Source organism: Lycorma delicatula, chromosome 11, assembly GCF_047948215.1.
Source record: "Lycorma delicatula isolate Av1 chromosome 11, ASM4794821v1, whole genome shotgun sequence".
Taxonomy (NCBI): Eukaryota; Metazoa; Arthropoda; class Insecta; order Hemiptera; family Fulgoridae; genus Lycorma; species Lycorma delicatula.
The window spans coordinates 36,955,510-36,971,557 of NC_134465.1; the positions used below are offsets into that span (position 1 = coordinate 36,955,510).

At 32.5% G+C, this 16,048-nt stretch overlaps 1 protein-coding gene across 1 annotated transcript in view; it reads right to left on the reverse strand.

Annotated features, from left to right (window-relative positions):
- Positions 1 to 9,627: 9,627 nt before the first annotated feature.
- Positions 9,628 to 16,048, reverse strand: part of egh (beta-1,4-mannosyltransferase egh) — a 334,325-nt gene continuing 327,904 nt past the window's right edge. The window contains exon 3 of the mRNA XM_075378978.1: positions 9,628 to 9,932. Coding sequence (XP_075235093.1) covers positions 9,915 to 9,932 — 18 coding nt within the window. The 3' untranslated portion in view covers positions 9,628 to 9,914. The remainder of the gene's footprint in view (positions 9,933 to 16,048) is intronic.

Sequence of the window (16,048 nt, forward strand, 5' to 3'; positions counted from 1 at the left end):
TTTGAGTTGGTGCAACGGCCGTGTCCTCACATACAACGTGCTGCATTGCTTCCAATTGAGTAGTACTAGTTGGCACATGCATGTAAGCAGTAATTAGTGTTAGCTTCTTTGCCTCGTACTCTTGTAGCTTCTTTTTCTTGCGTTTGCAAGCGCCACTTTCAAATCTTTTACTCATTCTTAGATTAGATTAGATTAGAATATAGAAAAAAAAATTTGAGTTATTATTGTGCGTAAATAAAAATTATTTATTATTAATACAAAACAAACATTTTCAGTATTTGAACTGCGGTAAGTTTTCTTTTGTTTATCGAAATTTTCGATAAACAATTCATTTTCGAATAATAAATTGAAGTAAAACAAAAACTCATTTCCGTGGATAGTGCGTCATTTTTTATAAAATAATAAATGTTCATCATAAATGTCAATAATAAATAATCATGAAAATATAAAATAAAGCACGTAATATACATTTTAAAATATACAAATTAAAACATATGTTAAACACTTACCTAGAATTCCGCGAAGTGAACATATTGTCACAAAAAAATTTTTCAATAGTCTATAAACACTTCACGAAAGTATTGAACCTACTGAACTCAAAAGGCGAGAATCAAATGATCGTGTACGAAATCCTAAAATAAGAATCTTTTCTAATAACATAAACACGTGTTTCATATTATCTAAGTAACACGAATATAACCGAACGTCGGGATATAAACAGGTCTGTCCGTTTGTCTGTTCCAGTCTACACCAATCGGCACTTTATTTATGCAAGAACAAGCTTAGTAACATAAGGCACGTCAATATTTGCCATAGTAATCAGTGAATGTACGAACTATACTTTGGTGCAATCTAGTATATACAAACGAACAGACCCGATGAGCCGAAAGCGTTGATCTTAACCAATACATTTTTATGTTTGTTTACTAGTCGTATGCGTAGAATTTCTCCTTATTTTCGGTCCAGTGTTTTAGCGTTCACTGTTTTTAGAATAGTGTAATTTTAATTTTTTCTAAGAATCTGAATGTAGGCTCCTCTTGATCTTGAGGCCCTAGGCTGAAGCCTAGTTAGCCTATAGAAAAATCCGTCCCTGAATACCAGTTAACGGAACTAGAAATTAGAAACTAACATAAGACATGGGGAAGTCGGTGTTCAGATAATAGATTAAATAAGGATACGGAAGAGTTAACTACAAGTGTAAGAGGGGTAGAGAAAATGATGGACGGATGATTTTGCGAAAGAACGAAAGGTTAATCTGTTGAGAAATAAAATGTATTTGAAGGAAAGATGTGAGCAGATGAAATGGAAACTTTTTTTTTTGTCTTCAGTCATTTGACTGGTTTGATGCAGCTCTCCAAGATTCCCTATCTAGTGCTAGTCGTTTCATTTCAGCATACCCTCTACATCCTACATCCCTAACAATTTGTTTTACATATTCCAAACGTGGCCTGCCTACACAATTTTTTCCTTCTACCTGTCCTTCCAATATTAAAGCGACTATTCCAGGATGCCTTAAGATGTGGCCTATAAGTCTGTCTCTTCTTTTAACTATATTTTTCCAAAAGCTTCTTTCTTCATCTATTTGTCGCAATACCTCTTCATTTGTCACTTTATCCACCCATCTGATTTTTAACATTCTCCTATAACACCACATTTCAAAAGCTTCTAATCTTTTCTTCTCAGATACTCCGATCGTCCAAGTTTCACTTCCATATAAAGCGACACTCCAAACATATACTTTCAAAAATCTTTTCCTGACATTTAAATTAATTTTTGATGTAAACAAATTATATTTCTTACTGAAGGCTCGTTTCGCTTGTGCTATTCGGCATTTTATATCGCTCCTGCTTCGTCCATCTTTAGTAATTCTACTTCCCAAATAACAAAATTCTTCTACCTCCATAATCTTTTCTCCTCCTATTTTCACATTCAGTGGTCCATCTTTGTTATTTCTACTACATTTCATTATTTTTGTTTTGTTCTTGTTTATTTTCATGAGATAGTTCTTGCGTAGGACTTCATCTATGCCGTTCATTGTTTCTTCTAAATCCTTTTTACTCTCGGCTAGAATTACTATATCATCAGCAAATCGTAGCATCTTTATCTTTTCACCTTGTACTGTTACTCCGAATCTAAATTGTTCTTTAACATCATTAACTGCTATCTCTGTATTTGAACCCTAATTTTTTTTTAAAGTGGATGAACATTTTATTCCAGCCCACGTTATCGAATGCCTTTTCTAGGTCTATAAACGCCAAGTATGTTGGTTTGTTTTTCTTTAATCTTCCTTCTATTATTAATCTGAGGCCTAAAATTGCTTCCCTTGTCCCTATACTTTTCTGAAACCAAATTGGTCTTCTCCTAACACTTCTTCCACTCTCCTCTCAATTCTTCTGTATAGAACTCTAGTTAAGATTTTTAATGCATGACTAGTTAAACTAATTTTTCTGTATTCTTCACATTTATCTGCCCCTACTTTCTTTGGTATCATGACTATAACACTTTTTTTGAAGTCTGACGGAAATTCCCCTTTTTCATAAATATTACACACCAGTTTGTATAATCTATCAATCGCTTCCTCACCTGCACTGCGCAGTAATTAAACAGGTATTCCGTCTATTCCAGGAGCCTTTCTGCCATTTAAATCTTTTAATGCTCTCTTAAATTCAGATCTCAGTATTGTTTTTCCCATTTCATCCTCCTCAACTTCCTCTTCTTCCTCTATAACACCATTTTCTAATTCATTTCCTCCGTATAACTCTTCAATATATTCCACCCATCTATCGACTTTACCTTTCGTATTATATATTGGTGTACCATCTTTGTTTAATACATTATTAGATTTTAATTTATGTACCCCAAAATTTTCCTTAACTTTCCTGTATGCTCCGTCTACTTTACCAATGTTCATTTCTCTTTCCACTTCTGAACACTTTAATTTAATCCACTCTTCTTCGCCAGTTTGCACTTCCTGTTTATAGCATTTCTTAATTGCCGATAGTTCCTTTTACTTTCTTCATCACTATCATTCTTATATTTTCTACGTTCATCCATCAGCTGCAATATATCGTCTGAAACCCAATATATCGTCTACCAGTTCTCTTTATTCCGCCTAAGTTTGCTTCTGCTGATTTAAGAATTTCCTTTTTAACATTCTCCCATTCTTCTTCTACATTTTGTACCTTATCTTTTTTACTCAGACCTCTTGCGATGTCCTCCTCAAAAATCTTCTTTACCTCCTCTTCCTCAAGCTTCTCTAAATTCCACCAATTCATCTGACACCTTTTCTTCAGGTTTTTAAACCCCAATCTACATTTCATTATCACCAAATTATGGTCGCTATCAATGTCTGCTCCAGGGTAAGTTTTGCAGTCAACGAGTTGATTTCTAAATCTTTGCTTAACCATGATATAATCTATCTGATACTTTGCAGTATCGCCTGGCTTTCCAAGTGTATATTCTTCTATTATGATTTTTAAATTGGGTGTTGGCAATTACTAAATTATACTTCGTGCAAAACTCTATAAGTCGGTCCCCTCTTTCATTCCTTTTGCCCATCCCGTATTCACCCACTATATTTCCTTCCTTGCCTTTTACAATGCTTGCATTCCAATCTCCAACTATTATTCAATTTTCTTCTCCTTTTACGTGTTTAATTGCTTCATCAATCTCTTCGTATACACACACTACCTCATCATCATCATGGGCGCTTGTAGGCATATAGACGTTAACAATCGTTGTCGGTTTAGGTTTTGATTTTATCCTTATTACAATGATTCTATCGCTATGCGTTTTGAAATACTCTACTCTCTTCCCTGGAAATGGAAACTAGTGAACTCTAAAATCAAGGTACGGCTGGTCACTGTTAAGTACCAAAACTCTCTCGGGAGAAGGCCTAAATTTTTTTTTGCATTGTTTTATTTACAGTTATGGAAAGGATAAAACCTTTGTTTTAATTATGTAACTAAAATTACAACTGATAATTTAATTTTGCAACTATTAAGCATTTTTGTGTAAATATTTTAGTGAATGTTTAATGCATAAAGATACGATTGTAAAGTTATACTATTCCCTGTCCCCGCTGTACAGAACCTCAGGCGATTCCATTTTTGTTACGTAGAAGAGAGCGCGACAATCGCTTTGCGGTTAATTGTCCTGCACGCACGAAAATTTTTCATTCTCGACAGGCTATTTGTGAACACTTGACTGGTGCTGTTAAATCTTGCGTTTCTTCTCTTCAGTAACTTTTTTTTCAAGCGTGCATAGCATATGTAAATATAAAATAATAATTATGTAAATTTAATATTTTTTGCAAGTAGCGCCCATTTTTTTTTTATGTTTTAACTAAGTTCATTAAAGGTAAACTTCGAAAAATGTACGATATGGATTTTAGCAGAGATTGTTCATTTAGGGCAACCTTCTTACTTATCCTCCTTACATTAACTGGAACTAAAATTTAATTTTTTAACTTTATAATTTTTTTTTTGAGATATAGTTAGCATGTTATGAATGTAGTTAACTTCTACCGTATATAATTTTTCGTAAAACAAAAAAAAATTCGCCGAAGCAAGATAGGCAGACTACAGTTTTTACATTATACGCAACAGTTGCGTACATTTTTGTGTTTGTGATTTATAGCGATAGTCTACCCGCGGTTATTTGAAATAGTACGGTTAAACCAAACTGGTAAATATTTTTATTATTTACTTCCTATTCAGAATCATTTTCTATTTTCATTTACTATGTACTAATTATATTATCCATTGCATGATACTACATCAAAAAAATAAACAAGTTAAAAAAAAAAAAAATTTTGAACTTTGCATCACTGGAGTGATGAAATTGTTAATTATCTTACTACGTAAAATTCAACATCTATGTAAAATTCTAAAAGACAGTCAAATTACCATTCTGAAACTCAACAAAAATGGAATAGGAGATGTAGGCGTTGAATGTTACTGATGTGAATCTTGATAACATCAGAGAAAAGGTGCTAAGTATTAAGCCAAAATTCTGAAAGATACTAAAATTAATAATATAGATCCTAAAGAAAATAACGTAGGTATCTTTGGCTCACAGTATTTAGTTCTGGCAAAAGGATTTACCAAAAGATTTTCTCTTCATCTTGATGTTCATTATTGTACAAAAAGTTATTAATGATCATATAATTCTCAAAAACACCATTTTCATATGCATTTAATTAGTTTTAAATGCTAGAAGACAGAGGTGCTAAATAGCACCTCTGTCTTCTTTTAAAAGATCTACATATTTATGTAGATCTTTTAAAAGAAACATTATCAGGCAGCTTATACTTTAATGGTGCTAAACAATATCGGTTTTAAATACAATATTAGCTAAATACATAGCTAATGGTTAAAGTGCAGTTGAGTAACTGATCTCAAACTACATAAAAATATGATGGGATATAAATATCTCGATGCTATTGGAAGATACCAATTTATCTTTGATTGATGTGCATTTTAATTACATAGAAGGATTAGAAGGAACTAAAATTTTGTTATTGCAGCATTTTAAGAAATAGGATTACTATTGTGTGAAAGATAAAATGTGCAACTAATAACTACTTCATTTATTGTACCTACAAGATTTGTATCGACATTTTTGATATGTGTCGAAAACAGCAACTTACCAGATTTATTAAATGTTTTTGTAACTATGTATTGTAACTACGTATTTGTCATACGGTATTGTTCAAAATTTGTTGTGCCATAGAAGATTATTTTGCATAAAGGAGAATCAAGAGTTTTTATACACTTATGTATAAGATTTTGTACGAGTACAATCTGCCATGATATAATGAGGAAATGGAATTTCTTAAAACAGGCAATGATTTCTTATAAAATCTTTTAGAAACTGACGTCGTGCAGGAAATTGCAAACTTACTAATGCAACTTAATTATTAAGTTATCCAATTATCTTTCTTTGTACTATTAATTTTATTCAAATCATCGCCAAATAAATTTTTGCCAAAAGCTCATATTAATATTTTATACTGCATAATTAGTAACATTTTTATTTTATACTTTTTTTCATTTTGGTATACCAGAGAAAAATATAAAAAATGCTTGTAAGATTTTAATTATGAAAAACATAAACGTGACAAGTTTTAAAGATTTTAGAAATAATATTTACAGTTTGCAGATGTATAATCTTTTTTTTTTTTAATTAAAAAAAACTTAAAATTACTGTAGGGTCATTTATTCAAAGTTGAAACTTGTTTCAGGACCGCAAAAATATATATCCATTTTATTTAGGCAGTTTACATTTGGCGACCAATTTCGTTTTGGTTTGCATATCATAACTAATAATCTAATGGTTCTGAAGGATGAAACAAAAAGCAATTTAACAATGAGAAAATTTCACTTTTGGTCATTTTTTCAGGAGGCAGAGATCCCATACACAAAATAAGTTATGAATTTTTGAAAATGTTTTTGTAGATGTTATGGCAAATGAAAAATTTTATTGTGTATAACCTCTCAGAAATCATGAAAAACCTGTGAAAACTATACAATTTTGATTCGCTGAATAAGTGTTCCAAGGGAGGGGGTTTCTTGTCTTCTTTGCACTTACCAGTAACCTAGCAATACCAGCAATACTTACCAGTAACCACTTACCAGCAATACCAGTAACCTAATAACATTCAAAAATGCTTGTAAAAGTTTTTTTTCAATAATTCATTTTTATTTTTATATTGGTTTATTGAAAAAAAATTATAGTGATGAAAGTTTATTATTTTGTGTGGTTAACAACAGTTGTATTCTCTTCTGATAATTCTCTTTGAATTAAAGTAAAGTAACATCCTAAAATGCCTTCTGACACAGGAACATGTAGCTTCTAGCATAAACAACCTTTTCATAGCAATCAGAATGGTTTTTTTTTTTTTTAGAGTTTCTGCAACTTTAGCTATCTCATTTGATTTAATAAAAAAATGTTTTTCAGTCTTGCATTCATATAGTTCTTTGTTCTGCTGGGAAAAAATACTTTTATCCAGAAACTAGATTTAAATTTGAAAAACCTTGTTCGTTAAGAGCTTGCTCTAATGTTATTTGTGTAAGTTTTTCTTAACTGGTTTTTTAACTTTTTTGTTAATACACAAATTTTAATTACTTCTGGCACTGTACCTGTTATATGATAATCTTCATTTACATAAATTTCTACTGAACATTGTTTTATGTGAAATTACTCTTAAGGGAATGTAAAAATTTTACCAATTTTAAACTTTTTTATTAGTATAATACAGAAGAACTTTTTTATTTGCCATAAAAATCTACAAACACTAAATTCTGCAAATTTGAAGCCAAAATTTAAGGGAATGTAATAAAATTTTTACCAACTTTTAAATAAACAAGATAACTTTTTTATTAGTATAATACAGAAGAACTTTTTTATTTGCCATAAAAATCTACAAACACTAAAAATTAAAAAAAAAGTTTAGGGGTACCTACATATAAAAATTGCCAAAAGGATATGCCCATCCCTGCCTCTTGAAAAAAAATTATTAATTTTCTCATTGAAAGAAAATAAACCACTGCGTTTTGTTTCATCATTCCAGGGACCTGTAGTTTTTTAGTAATGATTTTCCTTGTAAAAATCATATTTATGTACATGTACATTGCATGTAATTTGGTACAAACTAAAGTAGGTAATAATATTTTAATGTTAAAATCATAATGTCTGATGTCTATTATATAATAATGATAACCATTAATATTGATAACCATTTGTATTCAAACTTAACCTAACCAAATCAAGTTTATCTGAAATTAATAATTTACACACACAGCAAGTTTTATTCACTGTGAAAACATGGTTTCACATATTTCTATGTATTTTTATGTATATTTTTCAGTATTTTAAATGTATATGTAAATTTTAAACATTTTTATTTTTAAAGATTTTTTTATTAATATTCAGATTTAAAAAATTGTATACATAGCCAGAGTTCTTTAAGCCCATCCATAAATTAAACAAACTTTAGCTGTTGTAAGTCTTATGTAAATAATTGAAGCATAGCTGTGCATCAGGAATTCAGAGAATTATCAGTCAGGAATTTTTAATCGATCAGGAATTTGTAAATGGCATCAAATATTAAACTATGATCATAAACTATGTGTATGATAAAAATTGTACAATTTTTTATTATTGCTTATCGTTTTATTATGCATTAATATAACAATATACAAGAGTATTGGTAAGTTTTGATTCTGCTGTTGCAAATAAACTGTAGCAAAGTTTACTTGCCACATGGTTTTTCACTGTATTACAGTCATGTACTTGAAATTGAAAATCCAGAACATCAATCTTGACAAATGTCGAAAAAGCAACACAGGTTACAATTACAAATCTTGTAATTTATTCCCCTACTACATTCCAGTCCCTGTTATGGAATTTACCACACTATTTTTCAGTCAGATTAAAATAATTTTTTTGTGATATTTTCAGGAAAATTAAAAAAAGCTCGGTGTTTAAAAACATTTTTGCCACATGGTTTTTCACTGTATTACAGTCATGTACTTGAATTTGAAAATCCAGAACATCAATGTTGGCAAAATGTCGAAAAAGCAACACAGGTTACAATTGCAATTACAAATCTTGTAATTTATTCCCCTACTACATTCCAGTCCCTGTTATGGAATTTACCACACCATAGTCATGGAATTCCATAGTTATGGAATTTACCATAGTCAGTCAGACTAAAATAATTTTTTAGTGATATTTTCAGGAAAATTAAAAATGCTCAATGTTTAAAAACATTTAGCTACTAAAATAAAAACAAAATATTTTTCCACAGCATTTATAAAATAGTAAATTTACAACAGCACTTAAAAAGTAAATATGATCTTTACTAAAAAGTAAATGTCCGGGAGACAGTGGCGGCGGAGCTTCCAGCGGCGTGAGTTGGAATTAGTTAGTCAATCGATTAGTTCAGCTCGTTTGGACTCCACCCAGAGTTCGGGTGATAGCGGCGGCAGAGCTTCCAGCGGCGTGAAGTGGAATTAGCTGGGTTACAGGCGGTTGAAGCTGGTAAACGTTACCTTTTCCACAGAGACGCGATTGGATACGTGATGTGTCCGGACACATCACATGAGTGGATTATGGAGGAGGAATTACCACCAGCACGGAGCAGGAAGACGGTTAGGTCTCCGGTGGGCGCTCGAGGAACCAGCTCCATGGAGCATGAAGAGACGGGAGCACGCCCGGCTAAAAGAAGACTGGAGGCTACTAGTAGCAGTGAAGAAGATGCATCTGAAGGAACAGATCTAGACAGTCTGCTACATGAGGTAAATACTCTAGTAGCATTGGTACGACGCAACGTAAACACCAAAAAAGAAATTAAGGACAGCGTATACAGAATCAGAGAAGGCGGAGGGTTTGGCGGCAGTGGTGCAGGCACTCTATGAGGCCTCGCACCCAAAACTAACAGCGACAATCGGAACCCAAACGGTCAAAGAAGAAGACTTTGACGTCAGGGTAGTCCTCCGTGAGGGTTCCGTGGAGGATTTGAAGAATGTGGTGGACAGGAAGTGGGAAAAGGATATGTTCACAATGGTGGAAGGCAAGGCCGGCCCTCCAGCAGAAGTAGAGGCAACACCAAAGGTCTATATTGTGAATGCAGATGGCGATATGCAGGGACGATATGCCCAACAAGTCGGCTCCCAGGCTCCAGGAGCGTTCGCCAGGCTTCGGAAGGGGAAGCTGAGGGCTGGTCTCCTAATGAAAGAGGTGTCGTCGGCGGACATCGTTGGTGAGGAAGAGGAGGTGCAAGGTGACGCACCTACCTACGTGCTTTTAATCTCCGGCGAAGGACGGATGGCGGATGGCGGTGGACGGCCTGATCGAGGGGATGAACAGGCTGACGAAGGCGGAAACCCAGCCGGTGGTTTTGGTATCGACTAATGATCATACTGGAACTGAAAAATAAAAACAAAAATATCAAAAGATATAATTAAATATATAGATGTGTATCATATCAAAGAGAATGTAAAGGGAGAAATATTTCTCCATATCAATTGTATCCATTAAATTGTACATATCAATTGTATTCATATAACTAGCCAGACGTAAAAATTATTTAATTTTTACATCTGGCTAGTTATATGAAACTTTTTTAAGAGGAGAGAGTAAAGCTCATCCACAAAGTTTTTTAAAAATGATATTTGTTTTTCATATGATTTTGATCTTAATTCGAAGAATACTTGGGGGCGAAGGTTTTTGCCAATACTGTATGCTGCCAAACGTTTTGAGCAAATGACACAGACACCTTCAGTATTAGTAAATTCAGTACTGGTAAACCCAAAATTTAAGTATTTCTGAGAATATTTTATTCATTTCAACCATGCACGTCTGTGCACTCGATGCTTCACTATCTGCATAATCTACTGTCGTGAATAATTTATCCATTAATCTGCATAATCTACTGTCGTGAATATTTAATACTTTGAATTGCAATTAACACGCAAATTACAACATACACATTCACGATGGATTCGATAGCTACAGAAGGATAGACAGACTGGCTGGAATCAAACTAAGTGCAGTATTTATACAAAGTGCAGTATTTATACAAAGTGCAGTATTTATACAAAGTGCAGTATTTATACACTGTCGTGCAGACAGAATGTATGGGACAAATTACACTTCTCACGGTTTCACGGGAAGTTAATGTCTGATATGGTAGACATTCTACCATTCAGAGCGATAGAGAGTGAAAGCGATAGAGATAGAGAGAGATAGAGAGAATAGAGAAATATATATATATATATATATATATATATATATATATAGAGATAGAGAGAGAGAGAGAGAGAGAGAGAAAGATATAGATATATAGAGATTTAGAGATATATAGAGATATATTAGAGAGATATATTAGAGAGATAGATAGAGAGATAGATAGATAGAGATAGATAGATAGAGATAGATAGATAGAGATAGAGATAGATAGAGATAGAGATAGATAGAGAGAGAGATAGATAGAGAGAGAGATAGAGAGAGAGAGATAGAGAGAGAGATAGAGAGAGAGAGATAGAGAGAGAGATAGAGAGAGAGAGATAGTGAGAGCAATAGAGAGGCATCGATTCTGCTTTTGTTAATGTATTGGGATCAATGTTGTCAAATATCAATAAATTTTAGCTGTTTTATACCCTCTATATTCATTAAAACTTTGGTACACGGCAATTATAACTTCTTTCTGCAATTAAAGAGGGGTGTAACATTCATTTCACCCTGGTTGATGAACTGAAGGATGCAGTGATGTGGATCGGTGTAAACAATGTCAGTTCTTCACTGACAGCATTAGTGAACAAATAAAAATTTGTTTTTTTAGATGGTGATAATTTACGGCAAATAAAATGTACTTTTATGCCATATTTGCTTTATGTGGCTTTTTTCACTTTTTACTGTCAGGATTAGCTAATTTCAATTTTATACATTACAATAACTCAAACAAATCATAGAGGTACGATGCAAAATCAAATCATCAATTTAGCGATAAAATACCATAGGATATCCTCATATTTCTTTAACAATATTATATTACACCAACACATATGGACCACCTATGTACACCACTTATTCTTTGTAAACAGAGTCTTTTACATTCTAGATTTACATTATTATAATAGAAATGTAGTTGTCACATTAAGTTGTCAAGAAATAACTAACTTTCAAAAAACCTTTTGAAGAGAAGCTGTTAATGAGAAAATATAAATGACAAAATATACTAATGATAAATGTAAATACAAACTTGTATCTAAGAGAATGATAGTTTTAAAAAGAGAAATTATACAACTCTTCAAATTTGTATCCAATGAACACCATTAAAGTTGTATTCACTAGCAACATAATGAAATATATCTTGCTAAATTTTGTTCCAGGTAACCACAAGTGAATGCAAGTCCTTTCATCTCTATCCAGATTCAGTGTGTAAAATTTAAATAAACAAAAATCCAAACTGGATTCTGTAATCAGAATGGAATGGAATGCAAAGTTGGCAGGAGTCTATTACTCCCTACTCCATCGCAGAACCTGGACAGAGTCCCTTGCTGCTGGATCATTCTAATCGGGCTTGATTTTTTTAATTGGTTAATTTTATATAGCGGGTCTAATTTTTACAAGTTTTGTTTATTAATTTAGTGTTTTAAGGACGGATTTAATTGCATTCCAATCCGTTGTTAAACCAGCGTTATCGAACCCATTTCATGGGCCGACCGCGTAAGGCTAGGCTTATAAAGCCTGTCCTCCCGACGTAATTCCCCTAATTCTGTAATCACAAAAATTTATACAATATATATGAAAATAATTTCAGAAAAAACTGTATAAATTTATAACTGTCAGTCAAAATCCAAGAAAATACAAGGATGATTACTTTGAATTCAGGTTGACTTATAAATTCTATATGACTATAATGACTTTTGTAGAATAATATGTACTTTTGTACATTTCACTTCTAACATCCCTCAACCACTATATCCATAACTCTACCAAATCATAGATGTACAAGCTTTGCACTGTTTTGGAGACTGGTATTTCATTCAATACATATACAGGATATAGTAAAGTATATACATATACATAAGTAAATATAGTGGGTGAATACAGGCTGGGCAAAAGAAATGAAAGAGGGGACGAACAGTTTTGCGTGTTAAATTATACAAACAGTATAATTTAGTAATTGCCTACACCCAGTTTAAAAATAGAATATTTACATGGAAAAAGCCAGGTGATACTGCAAGGTATCAGATAGATATCATGGTTTAGCAAAGATTTAGTAAATTACAATAGCACTGTACATACTAACTTATTTTTTTAAGTTATTTACTTACGATAGATAAAAACAAGTCAAATATAAACAAAAATGACTTTCTATGTCATAATTTTATCCAATAAATAATGGAATAAAAATAAAATACATGATTTTTTCAGCTAACCCCAGAAGTTTTCCAAAATCTGCACAATGTAGTAAACATATCATAATGACATTCTGTGAATGCGAGTCCTTGCATCAATATCCAAATTCAGAGAGAAAAATGTAAATAAAAAACCAAATTGGATATTGAGATCACAAATTTTTACTATATACTTAAAAAATCTATATAAATTTATGTAACTATCAGTAGGGAAAATAAAAATATTAAGATATCAAAAGTAATAATAACCACACACACTGATAAAATATCCATTGAAAAGTTGTGATTTTTGTATAAAGCAAGGTGACAGAGGCAATTATAAGAAAGACCAGCATCCATTTAGAACAAGAAATTGAGTGCAGACTATCCTTTGTTTTAAGTAAAAGTTGAAATTAATTATATTTTAATAATATATATTACATTTCTTGAAGGACTGTACACATTAATATATATAGGTTTTTCCCAATATTCATGATTAGTCACTAGCAATATCATAGTAATTCAGCCGATATATTGTATGGGATAACTAAAAAACCCTTCAGTAATTAACTAAACTATAATTACAATAAAATTGGTACATAGCTAAATTAAAAATTCTTCAGAATAACAAAACATTTACTAATGTGAACATATGGACTAATAAACAAACAAATGGTCATTTCTACTACTTAGTAATCTTATTTGAACCGGATTCTAATTTTTCTTAATATTATGGTTTAACTATTAAATATAGTTAAACTATTTAACTATTTAATATAGTTACTATTAACTTATTGTCATGTTTAGTTTAACCTGGGTGTTCAATTTAGTTTACTGGTAGGTAACTCAAAATTACAATTTTAAACTTTTCATAAATATTTTATTTGCTGTCAATATTTACGACCACACTGTTTGTTCAGAATCCAATGATTTATTAAATTTCAACTGTAATCCGCAATAAAAAAATGGTCCAGAACCCCAAGAACTCTACATTCTCCAGTTTATTAAACAAAGCTATCCTAATTACTATTTTATTTACACATCACCTGCTCTTGGCCCAATCACTTCCTGCACAAATCATACCCTCCATATTCATCAAGATTTGTTACATTGCATAAACAGGGGATGTTAGATGTATGCATTTCAGCATGGTTGATGAACTGAATGATGCAGCAAGGTTGTGATGCATCAGTGAAAACTGAAAGACCATTAATATTTTTACTTATAAAACAGAAAATTTAAAACATTAAAACCAAATTTTGTTTTGCTTGGCAATAATTTGGTTGCATGTCAACAGTAACATTTTTATTTAAAATTTATTATTTAAGAAATTTTTTTCAAGTTGGACTCTATAGGGTAGTCTGCACATTAAAGCAGGTGCTTTTATATCAAAGGTTTTTGAAATTAAAGGATCAGTGCTGAGGCCCCTCCTTTGGAATATTTCGTGCAATGGTGTCCTCTCCCTCAGCAATATCCAAAGTGGATAGAGATCGCCATTGCCAACGATTTAGCCGTAGTAGTCAAGGGGATGGAAGAAAACCCAAGTGGTGGAAAGGGGGAACCAGACACTGGAGGTGGTATACAACTGGATGCTTTCCCAGGATCTGAAGATAGCTTCGAAGAAGTCAGTCCACGAAGTCCGCTTTAGCATAAATGCCTCCATGATTAAACAGGTTGAGAAAGGAGAAAATACCTACTACGGGTCTGGATAGAAAAAAAATCAGTCGTTCAGGCCCCATATCGTAGAGATAAAGGAAAAGGTGGAAAGACTATTGACAGCTGTTTTAAGACTAATGACTAATACAGCAGAACCGAGCAAAAAAGAATGTAATAGGGATCACAGTGACATCAGTGATATTTGCTTCTCCTGGCAGGATCAGAGGAACAAAGAATCAGAAATACAGGACGCTGCTGGAGTCTATTCATAGGAGTCTGTGCACTACATGCGTGTACAAGGCAGTCTCCTATGATGAGATTTTTGTAATTACATGTACACCGCCAATAGATCTGCTGGCGGAAGAGCGGGGGTCTCCGCTTTGGTGGAATGTCAAAGGACGAGAGATAGGATCATCGCCAGCTGGCAGTTGGGATTGGAAAGGAAGTTGGACTCTTCTCATTCCAGCAGTGAAGGATTGGGTGGGCGAAGACACAGGGAAGTCAATTTCCGTCTTACCCAATTACTCTCTCTCTGGCCATGGTTACTTTGGCAGCTACCTGAAGAGATTCAAATGCAGGACATCAGCGATCTACAGATACTGCGCCGAAGACGATGCCGTAGAACATACCTGGTTTGAGTGAATAGATGGGAAGCTGAGAGAAACTCACTATCAGTTAATATCAAAATAGTAAGCTAATATGCTATAGTAAGCTTACTATAGCACCACTTACCCGACCATCAGGCATGATCATCTGAATTAAATTACAATTTAAAAAGTAATAAAATTAAATTCAACTTTCTACCCCACTCTACACAAAGCAGAAGTAAGAACTGCATAAATAGAAAATAACTTCCTAGTACAAAACTGTTAGGTTAAGTTAAAAAAACTTACCATCATCTCTTATCTTGTTCACGTTAATGATAATGAAGAAAAATAAACGACAAAATATATTAATTATAAATACGTGAATCTGCTAAGACAACTATAGTTTCTATGTTTAGTGCGCTGTTACCTGTTTTTAGATTCATTATTTTATCTCTTGTTGATGCTTGTCAGAACCACTCTACTATCAAAATTTATTGTACTGAATAGGTAAAATAAGTTTTGACAATGAAGTGGTTCTGAAACAAACCAACAAGAGATGATAGAATGAAGGTAATTAGTACTAAAATAGACCAATGGCAACTTTGTTAGTGCTAGCATTACTTTTTTCATCATGGGTTTTTAACTAGAGTTAAGTTCACTTACAATTATAAAACACAAAATACACAACTCAGTATAAAATTACTTTTATACTAACTTTTCTCAATCAAAACTCGAATTAAAAGAAACTGAATTTGCATAAATGCTATAACAGGATCAACAACTAGTTAATTGAATTATACTCAAGCATTCAATAATGTAAACTAATGGGTAATTATTTTTACACTGGCCCGGTTGTATTTGAAAACTATAATTACATACCTAAAAAAATAGCTATAT